At 40.7% G+C, this 16,976-nt stretch overlaps 1 protein-coding gene across 4 annotated transcripts in view; it reads left to right on the forward strand.

Annotated features, from left to right (window-relative positions):
• The first annotated feature begins 309 nt into the window (after positions 1-309).
• The window catches only part of pacrg (PARK2 co-regulated), a 149,318-nt gene continuing 132,651 nt past the window's right edge, over positions 310-16,976 (forward strand). For all 4 annotated transcript variants that reach the window (XR_005609281.1, XM_031748767.2, XM_031748766.2 and 1 more), the window contains exon 1: positions 310-521. Coding sequence is in view for 3 of the 4 variants with exons in the window: in XM_031748767.2 (XP_031604627.1) it covers positions 450-521 (72 nt within the window). In the remaining variant the exon portion in view is untranslated. The remainder of the gene's footprint in view (positions 522-16,976) is intronic.

Below are 16,976 nucleotides of genomic sequence, written 5' to 3' on the forward strand. Positions count from 1 at the left end.
CTGCATGCTCTTGAAATGAGCTATCTAATGTCCATCATGAAAAAAAACCACACTAAAAATAAGTTATTTAAGAACAGCTCATTCTTATTTTATTTTTGAGTTTCAAGTAAGGTCAAGTAGCCTCGTTTCTTGTGTTGCTGTAACAGTATTATCGTAATAACATTATATATTACTAAGAAAAAAAAAACTAAAGCTATTATTGTGAATATTCAGCCCCTGGTTAACCACGACACTTTGATCTGCATTTTTTCAGCGGCGCCCCATAGTTTCTATGGTAACAAGGAGGCGCACACGTCTCCGGGGCAACCGGGTCTAAGCGTCTCAGAAGTTGATAGCAACCACTACAGAACGCAACAGGCGTCAAGTTCTTAGAGCCGCGTAGAATAATTAGTAATTCCAGCAACATTGCCCTTCGTTAATTTGGACTTCCACCAATAAAAGCTGTGGGAATGTCGATGAGGAGGAAGACGGAGCTAAACGCAGAGGGCTTCACCGTAAAGGCCACTTTGAAGAACGCAGTGGTGAGTGTAGTTGTTTCAGTTAGCACTAGCTATAATAGCAGTGGGGAGCGTTCGTATACACGTTCTTTTTCTGAAAGAGATGACTGTCACCTTGCGTGCATCCTGGAAGCCCACGTGCAGATATTAATATGGTAGCTGATGGAAAAAGACGGATGGATTTTATAAGCCATTTTGTGAGAGAAGTGCCAAGCCCATTGCGGCAAAATTTATAGAGCTGGTTACATACAGTTAGTCACATTGAATGTCATTATCATTGTAACTTTACCTGCTACAGCTGGAGAGGCCTGGCATATAGTCTTATTTTCAGGAAGTAACTGAATATAATTCACCTCATTGGCTAGTTGAATCTCCTCTCTTCATGATTGGCTTATACTTGTCATGTTTCTTTACATTAAATGGTAAATGGACTTGTGCTTATATAACGCTTTTCTACTCTAACTGAGCACCCAGAACACTTCTTTGACACAGTGCTTTTATTCTATCTTTTTAAGTGCTATGTCTAGCATTCATGTACACACACACACACACACACAAACACATACACTCTCTCTCTCTCTGATGGCTGCATCAGGAGCAACTTGGGGTTCAGTATCTTGTCCAGGGATACTTCAAAATGCTGAATGGAGGAGCCAGGGTAAAACCACAAACTTTCTGATTAGTGGACAATTTGCACTACCTCCTGACAAATGCTTGTCTCTGTCTGAGACAAATGCTTAAATATGACTATAGGGACCTGCTAGAAATGGTGTTAGACACATTTCAACCAATTTAAAGATATTTATCCATCTGTCTGTCAGTGTTCCTTGTTGTCTGCAATTTTGATCATGGACAAACATTATGGGAAAAGAAAACAAATGTTTTGTTTTGCCTCCTGTCTGCTTCTTTCTCACACACACATACTGATGGACAACTAGCAGTAAGGAACCTGGCAGTGACTAACAGCAGGGAACAGGTGACTGTCAAATTTTCAGAATAAAAGAAAACAGTTTATCAAAGGAAGACCATGCATCCATCCATGTTCTTCCACTTAGCCATTTAAGGGTTGTGGAGGAACTGGAGCCTATCTCAGCTGTCATAGGGCGAGAGGTAGGGGTACCATCTAAACAGGTCGCCAACCTATTGCAGTCCTTAATGAATAGCCAATATGCTTTAAAATTTTGTAATCTACTAAAAAACCCACAGTTTCACACAGGAAGTTTTGCTGTTGATTACAGCCAGGATAAGTATAGGAGTTGAACAGGAGTCTCACCTTTTCTAAATAAATGTCTTCACTTATTTAGTGGATGTTATCATGATGTGTTCATGCCGTGAAATTTAAAAAAAAGAAAAGAAAAATAAAGCAGCCGCAGTTAACTTCAGACAATGAACACAATACTCAGATAATTTTGAAAACAGCAGACCTCAGTTATACACATTTATCCGCTTTAGGGGGTACAGATTTTCAAAATAAATACCCCCTATTGATTTATGTTTTTAATATCAAGTGCTGTCTCTCTTCAGCTTTTTGTCTACCTATTTATCTCCAACTTTTTTGCAGCAAGCCACAGACTCAAGCCTGGCGGTAGCAACAATCCTACCGCCATTTTTCCAGAAATTGCATGGTCTTGTTATTTTTTGCTCTGCGAGCAGGGCAAAATCTCTGTGCACAAATCAACCCAGAGAGTTGAGGTAGCAATAGGAAAAATCAGAATGCCTGAACAAACTCTTCAACCATTATTCTACTGTATCTGTCTTCTATGTATGTGTGTGTGTGTGCCTAACCCTTTTGGCCAGACAAGCCTGAGTGGGTTTCACACAAACATGGAGATTTGGGAACTCTAGAATTATCCAATAACATTTATGGACTAAAATGACACTTATAAAGCCCATTCAGAAGCTATAAGGCAATGATTAGATGCTATGAAACTCAGAAACCGTGTGCTAAGAAAAATGCAAATGCTGTTTTTTATAACAGCATTTTCCTTTTATAGACTAATGGGCTTGTGGGGTGGTGGAGTTGTGTGCAGCACGTGGTTTGAGCTTAAAAGCTTATAGTTTTCGTTTTGATTGCCTTGCTACAAATAGAAAAGGAACTGCATTTATTTTTGTACTCCCTCTTGTCTTACACTGAGACAAACAAGAAACCTCCTGAATCTTGATTTCCTTGTCAAGAAGTCCCTATTTGGGACCTCAAGTGTAGTTAAACTGTTGAAGGGCTTGACTAATTTCCAAAGAAAGACTTTCTTCTTCTCATTTACTGCAAATGAAGATGGATCAGGAACGTGTAATAGGTTGTATGGCAGTGGACATTAGTCTCTATTGACTTCATGGACTTTATTGATTGGTCAGTAAAACTAGTTTTTGTCTGGCCAGAAATAGATTATTATTTAAAATCCACACTAATTGTATTTGGGCTTGACTGCTGTCTTGTGCAGAACTCCATATCATTTTACTTGAATAACTTATAGTTTACTGCAGTCTTTTTAATGAGTTTTTGGAAAACTACTGTGTCTGAGGAGTAAAGTTATGCTGTGCTTTGCTATTCTGGGATGTCTCACATTGAACATTTATAGGGGAGCGATTATGTCTTTCCTTTTAGTCAGTGACATATACAGAGGTTTTACTGCATCACAAACAATTTCAGTGGCTGGCAAAGGAAAAAAACAGTGTATTAAAAATATTTTTAAACATTTTTAAATGACTTTTCTTAATCAGTTGCCTGAAATAACAGTGAAATGCATAGACTTCTGTTAAGCAGATAAAGCAGATAGACTCATTGCTTTAACTATATGCAGAACAGTGTGCATAATCAGATGCATAATAATGACCCAAACATATGTGGTATATATTTCATAGTGAGATAATCCTGCATATGTACTGTTTAATTAAAACATGGTCAAATTTTCAAAGAATGAGGTCAGAGTTAACGCTTTACAGTTTTTTTTCTACTCTTGGCTCTGTATTATGTCAGCAAAGGTAGAAATCCCTAATATGGTGATCTTATTGGTCAAGCCTTCTGTTTACAAATGGAAGCAAATCTAAAGGAAGTTGGTAAAAGGCTGAATGTGTGTTTCACACAAAGGATAAACTGCACCAACGACCGGCACAACATAACTAATTATTTATTTTGAATGCTGAGTGCAAAGCTACTCTAGCCCAACAAAAAAAAAAAAATTAGAGCTAAAATGAGCATAATAGGTCTTTAAACACAAGCAGTGGTGTCATAGTCACACATTGTCAGATTACTTAAATGTAGCTTTAATAAAAGTTGCTCCAGTTCACCCACGTAAAGTCTCCAGAGTCGAGCAAGGCTGGAAGATTAACTGGAATGATTCAGTGCTCAGGCTGCACTTGTTAAAAGTCAGGGTCTTGGCCTACCTGCCAGACAAAAAGGATCATTAAAGGTAGGGTGTAAGTTTGTAGAAGCCAACAAGAGTAAACTATATTTTTTGAAAGCAAACAGCCAAATGATCCCACAACCTTCCCTTCCCTCCTGACCAACTTCAGGAGCTTCTGCTCTGTCATTGTAAATACAGGGTGTATCAAAAAAAAAAAAACCTGTCTCTTTTCAAAGGGCTATTGTTGCCTTTACAGTAATTCTTGGTTGCCACAAAGGTAGTGGCAGCTGGTTAGAGGCAAAGCATGTCAGAGGCAACCACAATGTTTATATTTTGCTTACATCTGACTGTTTTTTCCCCCAAATGCTCTGACAAAGCTCTTCATTAGAGCTTATTTCTTAAAGGGTGCATACTAAAAAAATGTTTTCCAGTATTTTGAAAACAGGCTTCCAGGCCCACTTGACAATATCCTAAAATGCTGAATCAGTAAAAAAAAAAAGCTTTATTTTCCTCTCTAAGTTCAAAGAATACCTTACATTTAGATTTATTGTTGTAAAGCTGTTATGTTGAAAGCTTTGAGTTGGTTCATGGCTGTTTAGGGTACTGTATTGGAAAGTGTGGCATTCTTGGTCAGTCATTAGTTTAATGAATAAATATGAGCATCAGTTTAAAAATTTCTGTCAGAAGGCTTTTGGTTCTGAGACATCTTGCCTAACTGTGATGAATATTTGCAGAAGGGCCGCACAGTTCTAATGACAACGACAAATACTTGAACCTGAAGCCACAGCTGCCTTTTATTTTTTTGTAGCCGCGACTGCCTTGAGATGCAAAAGAGGCTGTGTAGAGCTATCATTGACTCGCTCTTCCTTTGTTGAAGGTCATAAACAAATCTGTTGTCAAGAGCTTTCATGAGGAAGGCTCCTGCAAAGCCCTTTAATATTCACCATCTCCCCAGAGGATCTGCTGTGTCTGGAACATGAATGATACGCGCACACCGCCATACCACTGGCTAAATCCTCAACAAAAACCATTACATTTTTCAGGGGCTTGCTTGTGTCTCTTGCTCCCTGGTTTTTTTTTTTCGTCCCCCGTGGTCACGGACATTTCACTACAGAGAGGGCAGCTTTGCAGAGAGCTGTGATTTGTAGGTAACGACAAGGCCATTTCAAGCCTTGAAAGGGTATGGGGACTTGAAGCATAGGCTTATTATGCTTTAAAGTATTTGTGGTTATAGAAATTGAATCAATAGCACAGGCCCCTGAAACCCTTCCTCCTTTTTTTTTCTTTTTTCCAGTGATTCATCCTCAAGCATTTAAAGAGAAACAAGATGCACTTTACATTCTGGTGGGAGGTCGTCACTGTACGCTTCATACAGAGAGGGCAACAAAGCTGTTATTTTCTGTGTCAGAGGCTTATTCTGGCTTGATGACAAAAAGAAAAACCCAAAACAAAACAATAAAAACAAGAAAAAAATAACAGGTTGGAGAGAGACTGCAAATAACTGCGCAGTGCAGAAAAATGAATGGATATGACCACACACACTTTACATGGAAAGAAATGCCCCCAAAAATGGTGTGAGTGAATGATACACATCACAAATTATTTTCAGGATCATATGGAAATATTTTTGGCCACTTGAATAAAATAAATGCCTGATACTTAATAACGAATAATAACTAATTTAATTACTTTGTTAACAACACTTAATATTTAAAAGTCACAGTATTAAAAATTCTTAATATTATTTTTGCACAAGTATGTTTTTATGAAGATTAGAATGGTTCATTCTTCTGTTAGAATATGTTTTATTTATGTATCTGTATTTAATATTGTCATAAAAGAGAAATAAAGCATGAAAACAAGATAAAAACAATAATTAATATACTCTTCCACCACAATCTTTACATATATCTTTATATATATCTGGCACAGGTGTAATCAGTCCTTAACAGTTAGATCTTAGTTTTTCATTCAGAGTGTCCCATTATCTTTGCCTCACCTTCTTCCCTGTCATAAAGAGGAGCTGCTTGAGCCCGGAGCACAGTCAGGTCCTCCTCTCTTGACCACAGGTGTTTCTGGTTCAACTTTGAGCTCCTGTTCATCACCTATGCTGTGGCTGAATGGAATGACAGAGCAATTATTGCAGTGAAATTTTAGAGATTCACAAAACCAAGTATCTATGTATATACTTGGTAGAAGCAGATTTCTGTGGTCAACCTTGTTTGAGTTGTCAGAGTCAGAGATGTGGGCAACCAGTCAAAGGTGTTTAATCAGGGCATGTTATTACATCTCGCTGCATGAATACCATTCTGAAAATAAAAACATTGGTCAATAACTATTGAGCTCACAGATCTGTCTTCTGGGTTGGGTATTGATTTATCGAATTCTGAAGATTAAATTAGAGAGGAATATATGACCTCTGATGATTGTCATGCCCTGAGATTGATTTATGTAGTCTGTAAGTTGTTGGATGTTTGCCATCACACATCCTGCAATGTTTCCTCTTTGTGTGTACTGCTTTTATGCTTAAACAACCTCAGCTCTGAGGTCTTTCAAGGTCTTAGATGTCACAAAGTCCTTTATCTAGAGAAATCCTCCTTTCTGAGGTGATAAAAGAATTTAAAGTTTCAAACATTTCTGCACTCGTATTTCATACACTCTACATATAGTAGTCTGCAATACTCTTAGTAAATAATATGCTATACATTTAAAGTAATGATTCTTTAATGAGCAATAAAGTTTTTTAAAAAGCACCAGGCAATTTTTGGAGGTACTTTTTTTTTTTACATTTGCACAAAATCAAGATCTAAATCTGGAGATTCATGTGCCAAGGGCACGCCAAAGGAGGTGCAACTAGGGCAGGACAACATGGCCAAAAATATTTGTCATGATATATATTTGAAAATTTGCGATAACGATATAACTGACGATATAATTGACGCGAGACAAAATACTTTACAACTCCACAACTTTATTAGTGCAACCCCCCCCCCCCCCCCCCCATCAAATGTATTTTCACTTAAACAAGCAGCTGTTTTTTATGTGCATTAAAGCTATGTAAAAATTTAACAGTGCAAATGCAAATTCCTTTCTGACAGTTTAACCAAAAGGTATTTCCAGTGGAAACTGGCCGACATATCCTGAGCATAACCATGTATAATTAACCACAAAACTTAAAAAGAGGTTTTACACACACAATGCGGTAATATTATGTTGAAGCACAGTATGTATTACTCCGCGAGGCTCCTAACTATGGTAGCCGTAATGCTCCGACAATCCATAAAGCGGTGCGGCTTCGTAGCTTACTTACTTACTTAAAGAAATAACAGCACAATAACCAGCTGCATCTTCACTGAGTCCCTCCAATTCCACCTAGTTTTAAAAGGTTTGAATTTTGGGCTAACATATGATGATAAAGATGGCGGCGCGCACAGACGCAGCGGCTCACTGCTCCTCACGTTCGGTGTTTTGTTTTTTACTTTTTCTACGTGTATCTGTTTGGATGAGTGTGTTTTTTATTATTATACATCGAGTAGAGTCCACCTACAGTCGTCAGGACCTTCTGAGCTTGGGATTACGCTGTGCAAGTAGCATTACATCGGACTACCACAACTTTCACAGCATTCCGGAGGACATAATGAGAGCTCCAGGGTCTCCGTGGTTGGTTCTTCCCAGCGGCAAGACAAAGAGGAAACGTAAACAAAGGAGGCAAAAGCGTGGCTGCAGGGCGGGCCCACTAGCACGGCTAAAGAAACAGCCATTTAAGCCACCGCTTCCGAGTATTTTCCTCTCCAACGTCAGGTCCATAACCAACAAAATCGACGAACTGAGATTACAGATTGCAGTCAACAAGTGTGTACGGGACAGCAGCATAATATTACTCACAGAGACTTGGCTGCAGCCATCAATTCCGGACTCGGCTATTGAGCTAGCAGGCTGCACGGTCCACCGTCACGACAGGAACGGCCACTCCGGTAAGAACAAAGGAGGGGTTATGCATCTACACCAATGACAGCTGGTGCAACAACACAAAGACTGTAGACAGCCACTGTTCCCCGGATTTGGAATATTTGACTGTGAAGTGCAGACCCGTCTACCTACCTCGCGAGTTTACTGTTGTCATGGTAACGGCCGTGTATGTACCACCCGATGCTAACGCTAACTCGGCCATGGAGGAGCTGCACAAGACAATAAGCAATCAGCAGAATTCCCACCCAAACGCAGTGCACATTATAGCGGGGACTTCAACCATGCTGACTTAAGGTCAGTATTCCCAGATTTGAACAGCATATTAAATGTGCAACGAGGGGAAAAACACATTGGATAAAGCCTACAGCAACATCCAAAAAGGCTACAGAGCAACCCCTCTTCCACATCTAGGTTTGTCAGACCACATGTCCATGCTGCTGATCCCTGCATACACTCCAGTTAGGAGAAGAGCCCCCCCAGTCACAAAAATTGTGAAAACCTGGCCAGAAGGCGCATCACATCAGCTGCAGGACTGTTTTGAAAACACGGACTGGAGTGTGTTTGAACATCAGGACCTTGAAGAGCACACAACATCAGTGCTCTCATATATTAACTTCTGTGTCAACAGTGTCACTGTGGACAAACGTCTCCGGGTGTATTCCAACCAGAAACCCTGGATGACTAAAGAGGTCCAGGTCCTGCTGAAGCAACGTGACGCCGCTTTTAGATCCGGTGATGGTATGCAGTACAGTGCAGCCAGATCTGAGCTGAAAAGAGGCATCAGAGAAGCCAAGGCAGTGTACAAGAGAAGGATCAAGACCACTTCAGCAATAACAACTCACGACAGGTATGGCAGGGAGTTCAGCACTTAACCAACTACAAACCTTGCAATACCACGTTGACTGAGGGTAACGCGGGCGCTATGGAGGAGCTGAACCACTTCTTCGCATGCGCTTTGAGACGAGGGACCAGAGGCAGCAGCAGCAAAAACATCAGAAAGCAGCAGCAGCCCAAGCCTAAAAGTGCAGGAATATGAGGTGAGGCGCACACTGAGGGCAGTGAACCCCAGGAAGGCCGCCGGACCAGATGGGGTAACCGCAAGGGTCCTTAAAGAGTGTGCAGACCAGCTGGCTGGGGTCTTTACTAAGATCTTCAACACTTCACTGTCCCAGTCCTGCATCCCACCGTGCCTAAAGTCAGCCACAATTGTCCCACTGCCAAAGCGTACTAACATTAGCAGCCTCAACGACTACCGACCAGTTGCTCTAACACCTGTTATAATGAAGTGCTTTGAGAAACTGGTCCGACGTCACATCATGTCCTGCTTGCCACCCACACTCGACCCGCTCCAGTTTGCATACAGAGCTAACAGATCAACTGAAGACGCCATTATTACAACGCCCACACCACCATCTCTCACCTGGAAGTGCAGGGCCGTTATGCCAGGCTGCTCTTTGTTGACTTTAGCTCTGCTTTCAACACGATACTCCCGGACAGACTAATAGTTAAACTGCTGGAAATCGGACTTCCTTCTACCACCTGCCGCTGGATCAGAGACTTCCTCTCAGACCGTGTACAGAGAGTTAGAGTGGGGCCTCATCTTTCCTCAGCCCTCAGCCTTAACACCGGCTCCCCCACAAGGCTGTGTACTGAGTCCCCTACTGTACACTCTGTACACACATGACTGTGTTAGTACCCACCCAGACAACGCAGTCATCAAGTTTGCAGATGATACCACCGTGGTGGGGCTCATCTCTGGGGAGATGAGACGGCGTACAGAGCTGAAGTTCAGAGGCTGTCAGATTGGTGTGTAGATAACAACCTGGACCTCAATACCACCAAGACAAAAGAACTTGTTGTTGATTTCAGAAGGAGGAAGTCTGAGCTGCAGCCTGTCAGCATCAACGGGAGTGTGTGGAAAGGGTCTCCAGTTTCAAGTTTCTGGGTGTGCACATAGACACAGACCTCCAATGGAGCTCTAACACCTCTGCGGTTTTAAAGAAGGCCCAACAGCGTCTCCACTTTCTGAGAATCCTCAGAAAAATGGACCTGAAGAAGGAGCTGCTGACCGTCTTCTACCGCTGCTCCATTGAAAGTGTGCTGACATATTGCATCAGTGTGTGGTTCTCCAGCTGCACCGCAGCACACAGAAAAGGCACTCAGAGGGTCATCAACATGGCCCAAAAATCATTGGACATCCTCTTCCCTCCCTGAAGGACCTGTACAGCACTCGCTGTCTCAAGAGGGCACGCAGCATCCTACGGGACTGCACACACCCAGGACACCGGGTGTTTAAGCTGCTGCCGTCTGGCAGGAGGTTCAGGCTGCTGAGGTCCCGAACGAATAGACTCAAGGACAGCTTTTACAACAGGGCAATAGCCCTAGTCAATGCAAATAGCTAAACTTGACTGGCTACCTACCTGGACTTACCGTTAACAACGGTAAAAACAGTAATAATAATAATAATATTTATATTTATAACAAGGTGCAATAATAATTAATGTGCAATAATAACAGTAATACAAATACACTTCTTCTTCTTCTTCTTTTTAACTAAGTTATTATACTGTGTTGTGTTGTTTGTGTTGCGTTGTGATGTGTCGTATCGTGTCATGTTGTGTTGTGTTACATGGTTGGTTGTTGCCGACGTAGGACAGTTTTCCAATTTCATTGTACTAGTGTACTATGTATGACTGTGCAATGACAATAAAGAGTTATCTTATCTTATCTTATCTTATCTTAAACACAAAATGATGGCATGTCTTTTGGAAACAATCTGTTACATCCTTGCAAGTAGAAGAAGAATCTAGAGGCTCAAATCCATGTGTTCATCCAACACCTTACAGCGACAGTTAATGTTGGTTTTTCCTGTAATATGTCACCTGTCTGAATCTCTGCAACGTAATACATGCTCAAGTACATGAACACGACCCTCTCATGCTGTGCTGCACAATTCACCTTAGAGGGCAAATCGATACAATCTACACCAGATCCCAACCTCAACTTTTGTGAAACAAGGCTCTGCAGATTGCTGAGATGATAGATTTTGGAAAATCACACCTCATTTACTGTTTACTTGGTCTCTGTGGTAAAAACCAAGGCCAGCAAACAGTGTCCCCAAGACTCATACAAGGCTCCCCACTATCCGCCAACTCCAATCCCCCAGTCCTGCCGTCATCCTGCCTTTTCACCCCACTAACCTCAGGGGACAGATGGGATACTCCATGCCAGCGAACGTGACCTCCATATCTTATCCTTCCCCCGCAGCATAATCATTATATACCTGAGCAGATGTCTCAGCCCCTTATACAGTCTCCCCTGCTATTCTCTTGCTCTCCCTTGTTCTCTCTTTCTTTCATTTCAGAACCTTTATTCAACCAGCCAGCACTCTGGAGATGAAAACATTTATGCAGAGAAACAATGGGCTATCAGACAATTATTTCATATGCACTCTAAATCGTAAACTAAATCAATTAAATAATAATGACAGTAAATTAAAAAGCAACAGAGCATAGATGCATTTTGATTTAATTGTATTGTATCATAGTAATTTGCTTTAGTGGATAGTTTGGAAGGATGCTTTGTAGAGAGTGTGTCAGAGATGTGTATATGCACATCTTAGCTATTTGTTTTCGATGCTCTAGCCCCAGAGTGTCATCGTAATAAATGAATCCATCTGAACAAATTAAACAAGTGACAGCTTTGAATTGATCCTTGATTAGGGCTTTAAATGAATGTAGAATTTCAGTACAACTCGATTAAATGTAATCTCACTTTAAAAATGTAATGTAAACTTGGTTAAAATGCTGTCTCAAATTTGATTTGTTTAGAAGATTTCAAAGTTTTTCTAATAGCTTTATGTGCATTAGTTAAAGCTTGATTTAAAATGATTAAACCCTATTTACTGAAAAACACCATAGGGTAGAATAATCATAGCAAACACAATAAGACAACAATAAGAGTCTGAAATAAAAATGAGGCTAAACGATAGCAGCAGTTTTTTTCCTTTTTGACCAAGATTGAATCCTTGAAAGTTTTTATGAAGATGAATCTGCCTATTTACTACTCTCACTTGCCATCAAAATCATTCTTCCCCATCACTCTGAACACGTTTACTGACACAGAGACTCATAATGCGCCCAGCATGAGCCATAAATTGCCCATGAAGCACACTCAGGTATTTTGTGTCTGTGTTGTGTCTTGCCTATGCAAGGCAAGGCATACTGAGCAAAGTTGGATGCCCTCACCCATCTGCTTGGCCGCCACACTTGAACTGCCTCCCGGAAATGTTTTCTGAACCAGCAGTACTTGTAGAGACACATGCACTATTTTTCCGTATCCGTCTTTTCCTCCCCTCACTCCCGTGTGTTCATCTTATCAGCACCAGAAGCCTGCAGTCCATCCCAGTGAACAGCTGGGTTATTTGAGGAAGAATTGAGTCATGGTACAAAAAAGGTTAAATTGGCAATGGACTCTGGAGGCCTGCTGGCATTTCCATTACTATCGATCAACCACGGAGCCTAAAGGTCTTAAGCGCACAAAACATTGGCTGACTTGGACATCTTACAGTTTTCCTCATAACTTCGTATGTTGTTCTTTGCATGAAATACTGCCTAAAAATGAAAATACATTTTAAGCATTATATAAAGATATGTTTTTTTGAAATCCATGAAATGCTGCTAATTTAAAGTCATCTTAAAAGAGAAAATAAGTTTGCTTCTGCAATGCCATTTTGAAACTTTGCTTTGATCCTCAGAATACCCAAATCTGGAGTTTAGATCACATTAAAGATCTACATTTCTGCTCAGGGTAAATTTGGCAGAACTTACAAAAAGCAGTTTCTCTGATTCATGTTCTCTCGCCAGGTATCAACAAATAGATTAGGTTATAATTGATAGCATGCCGTCTGAAGTGCACGTCTGCTGAAATGTCTGTGACCTTTTCCACGATTGAGGAAAAACACCGTCAGTAAACTTCAGTCAGATATGTGGAAGTATTTCCACAACATTCTATCATGACCTTATAGGAAGTGCTCAGCTGATTATATCTATTATGTTTGCCTTCCTCAGAGCTTGGTTGACAATTATACTGGCCTCTGTGTTTGTTATGTTCTCCTTCATGCCCTTGTAGCTTGCATTCTAATTAGATAGCGTTTAATAGCAAATGTTTATTGCTCCTTGCAGGGCCTCTATTTTCTGCTCAAGAGTTAATTAGCCCTATGTCATGTGATAACCATCACTGAGGGCATCCAGACCTACGCCTTTTCTACGAGCAGTGTCCTTGTATAAAAACATTTTTTTTTCTTTTTGTATGTTAGGTACAGTTTACTAGAAATGATCAGGAATTACCATAAAATATGTTTTCTTAACATATTTTGCTTAATATGTTGCCAGTGAAGTCTGTTCTAAGCTGTAAGACAGGGTATTTGACAGCTTTCACATTGATTTTCTCCCAAATGGTTGTGAGTGGAAGTTGCTGGAAGTCACTGTAAAATTGATTAATAAAACCCCAATCAAGCAGGCCTAGAAATCAGTCAGTGACCCAGTGATAACTACTGGTCGCTAAGGCGAAGTGTTTTAGAACCAGAAGAACCAGTTCTGTTTACATGGTACATGCTCAGCTTAGGTAGCATTAGAAGACATAGGCATGGGAGGGGTGTGGTCTCTGGCTCTGCGGTAGTGAAGGGGTGGTACAGTAGACGGTGGGGACAGGTGAGAGGGATTACAACTAATGAACTCTGCCCCTTTTTAGTGCCTAGACTCAGGAAGGAGCAGTGTGTGGTGTTTAAAGGAGTTGGAAAGCTGGCCTTGCGGTGGAATATATACGGTGCCGAAGCAGTGGGAACGCAGTATCTAAAAATAAAGGTGCTCAGAAGTGACACTTGAACACTGTGTGGGACCTGATCATTTCACACATACATTTTCATTGATATCCAAATGATACCCAGCTTTATCTTTCTATCTAGTTAGGTTACAAGAATATCTTAAAGCCATCAAGGCCTGGAGGACCTCTAACCAGATGCTTACTTTGGATGGCATTACCTTGGCCTCCAGTCACATTGTGAGGAATATAGGAGTTATTTTTGAGACACAAACTGCTTACTTGTGGTTTCTAGGATAAACTAAAGTATTTTTAGAAGTCTTTGTCACTTAACAGCCATCTTTAAGAGCTTGCTCACACTTAATTGTAGAAAATTAATTTAAAACATTATTTAATAATTGTTTTAGTCATCCCCAAAACCGTATATATAAAATCTGATAAAAACAGTTTTACAAGTTTGCAGACTTTAACATAAAATAAAATCCCCTTTCCTTATAGTTATAACTCAGTCTTTGTTGTTTGCATAGTGCCATGTCCCTCGCTCATTTTGGCAGGTTTTCACTGAGTCTACCACATATTTGTTGTGCTTCAGGAACAATAAACAATAACAGTTTTCACTCCAGATATCCTTCCTGAGCCAGCCTTCCCATTTATCAAGGCCTGGGACCAGCACTAGGCTTTTGGCCCTCTGAGGCTGGCTTAATATCTCCTCCAAGTATCAAACCAAGGATCTTTCACATGTGAAGCAAATGGATTAACCACACTAAGTAGCCACTTCCAGAACCTTTCATGTTACTGCCTAGAGTTGCAAGTTTGCTTGATTACATAGGCAAGTCAGATTTACAGCTTTGTCTGATGGAAAACAAAAATCAGTGATTTGAATTCAATTTTGCAATGAGTAGACTTGTGGTTGGAGGTTCAGAGTGAAGGTGGCTCATTGTGAAACTTTAACATATGGCGTAATGCTAGCTTTTGCTCACGTAATGTGTTTTGTTTTAGACTTTTCAGTTTGAGTTGCTGTTTGGTTTATGCAATAAACCTTCTTGATTGGGCTTATACTGTGCTTTGAGCAGCTTTCAAAATGTTTACCTGATGATAGATATCTGAAAAAGACTGACAGTAAGGAAGCAAGAAATAAATCCTTTCAAATAAACCTTTTAAATCACAGTGCTCTGTTCACTTTTTTTTTTGCTACGTTCCTTTGCACAAAGCCATCCAAAAAGTTATACTACTGCTTACTGTCACTGCTGCTGACAGTATTTCAGAAGCTGCACCCTCTCTCCAGCATTAGTGTGTTATCTTTAAGTCCGGTGTCCTCTTTTGGACAAGGTTGTATTGTCGCACCGCAGTCCCTGCTCACTCCTTTAAATCCTTCATCTTTGGTGTCATGAGGAATGGCATGTTCAGAGCATTTCCAGGCAAATACCGGTGCTACTCATAAACCATAATAATCTATTTCATGTGACTTATATGACCTAAATACCAGTCCTTAAAGTTATAATTAGAAATGCTCCAAATAGTTAATTTCCATTCAGCAGGATTTGAATGGTGTACATTGTGTGCCCATTAAACTACTATTAGTTTCAGTCTGTGACCACTTTTTTTTAAAATCCAGTTTGTCTGCATTTTGCCATCTTTTTCAAGCATGTGCTTTGGCTCATTACCAGTTAAGAACTCAGACTTTTCATAGCTGAAAACAGTATTCATAATTTTACCTCAACATTAAGTTATTCTTCTATGTTTGTGCATTTAGAATATACCTGCTAGTGACAGGGACAAACTTTAATATAAATGAGGATGTGATCAAGTGTGGTACACTGATGAGATATTAGATGACATACACAAATCCTCCATCATTATCATCCGTCGCACTGACTTGTCCTTGCTAGAGGAGAATGGCCTCTTCTGAGTCTTCTAATCGTCCGATGTTAAGTGTGCGTTATGAACTTGACTACAGGGTCAGATGTGACAGCTCGCATACTGCCTACATCAACATAATGGTGACCAGTGGCAAAAAAAATCAATGTATCTGACAAACGCAGTTGTTCCAATCCAATAATACCAAGTGGTGGCCTTTGTTTCGCCACCCCCTACTGTGAAAATCTTTTAAAATCGCCATCACACTAAAACATTGGCCTGACCTTTTGAATTTTGCTGACCAGCACAAAGACCAAAAAGGCCTTTTTATCTGTAACCCCTCAAAGACAATGACAAAATCTGCTATCCATTAGTGGAACACAGCAATTGAAACCTTGTTGTGATTTTTAGAAAACAAATGTGTGTAAATGTAAAAGAATGTTTCTGTCACAATGCTTATTAACTAGATGCTTTCTATAAAGAGAAAATGGATGGTAGGGCAGAGCAAAACAGCACCAGCAGCACAATGGATGCAGTTTAAAAAGCACAGCAGCCAACATCATAGATGGTGCTCCAGGGCTGTGGTGTTCTTCACCCGGTGCCAAGAAAGTAAACCTGCAAACCCTTTGAGATTAGAAGCAGTGTGTATGTTCCCTTCGAAATTCCACTGAGGATTACTCTGCTATTTAGCTCATGCCTTACATCCAGCTGAGTTGAAGTGCTCCCAGTTGAAGGTGTGCTGGAGGCAACAGCTCTGCTGCAGCAAGCTGGAGAAGGCAGGGAAAGGGAAGAGCTGGAAGGGAAAAGTACTCTGATACTGTCAGAAATGATCCACATCACGGCCCAGCAACCCCCCTCTGCTCCAGCCACTTCTGCTCATTACGATCGTCGTCCGGAAACACCAAGCAAATTCCGCTAACGAGTGTTTGATCAACACGCCAAGCTGTAGCAGAAGAAGACAGGCAACCTGTTCATGACTCATTCCCTCTCTCTCTCTCTCCCCTTCTCTGTCTTTCTCTACCTTTCTCTCTCTTCTACTTCTGTCTGTATTTTTTCCCTCTTTCCCTCCCACTCCCTTAAGACAGAGGAGAACAAAGGGAGAGACAGAAGAAAAGCAATATAACCTCTTGGCCCTTATCTTCGGAGCACACCAGAGCATGTCTGGCCTCAGACAAGGCTTTGCCTGTCCTTTGAAGGAGCTCATCTCCCTTTGATTTCAGCCAAATGGTTCAGCACAGTGACAGATGCTCAACTTTCCATCTGCCACTCTGACACCCATCTCTTTAGTGTTGTTGAATCTAACTGACTTTGTTTGGACTGTCTGTTTGGCTGTCTGAATAAGGTTGTGACATGGATGCTGATGTGAGTGTTAATGTAAGATATTGTGACTAAGACCTTCAGTTATAAAAGATAAAAGAAATTCCCTGATGCCTTTTCCCCCCCGTTTTTTTCTTTTTGAGGTCGTCTGGACTGTCTTGGTTGTACTTTTATG

Source organism: Oreochromis aureus, linkage group 19 (genome assembly GCF_013358895.1).
Source record: "Oreochromis aureus strain Israel breed Guangdong linkage group 19, ZZ_aureus, whole genome shotgun sequence".
Taxonomy (NCBI): Eukaryota; Metazoa; Chordata; class Actinopteri; order Cichliformes; family Cichlidae; genus Oreochromis; species Oreochromis aureus.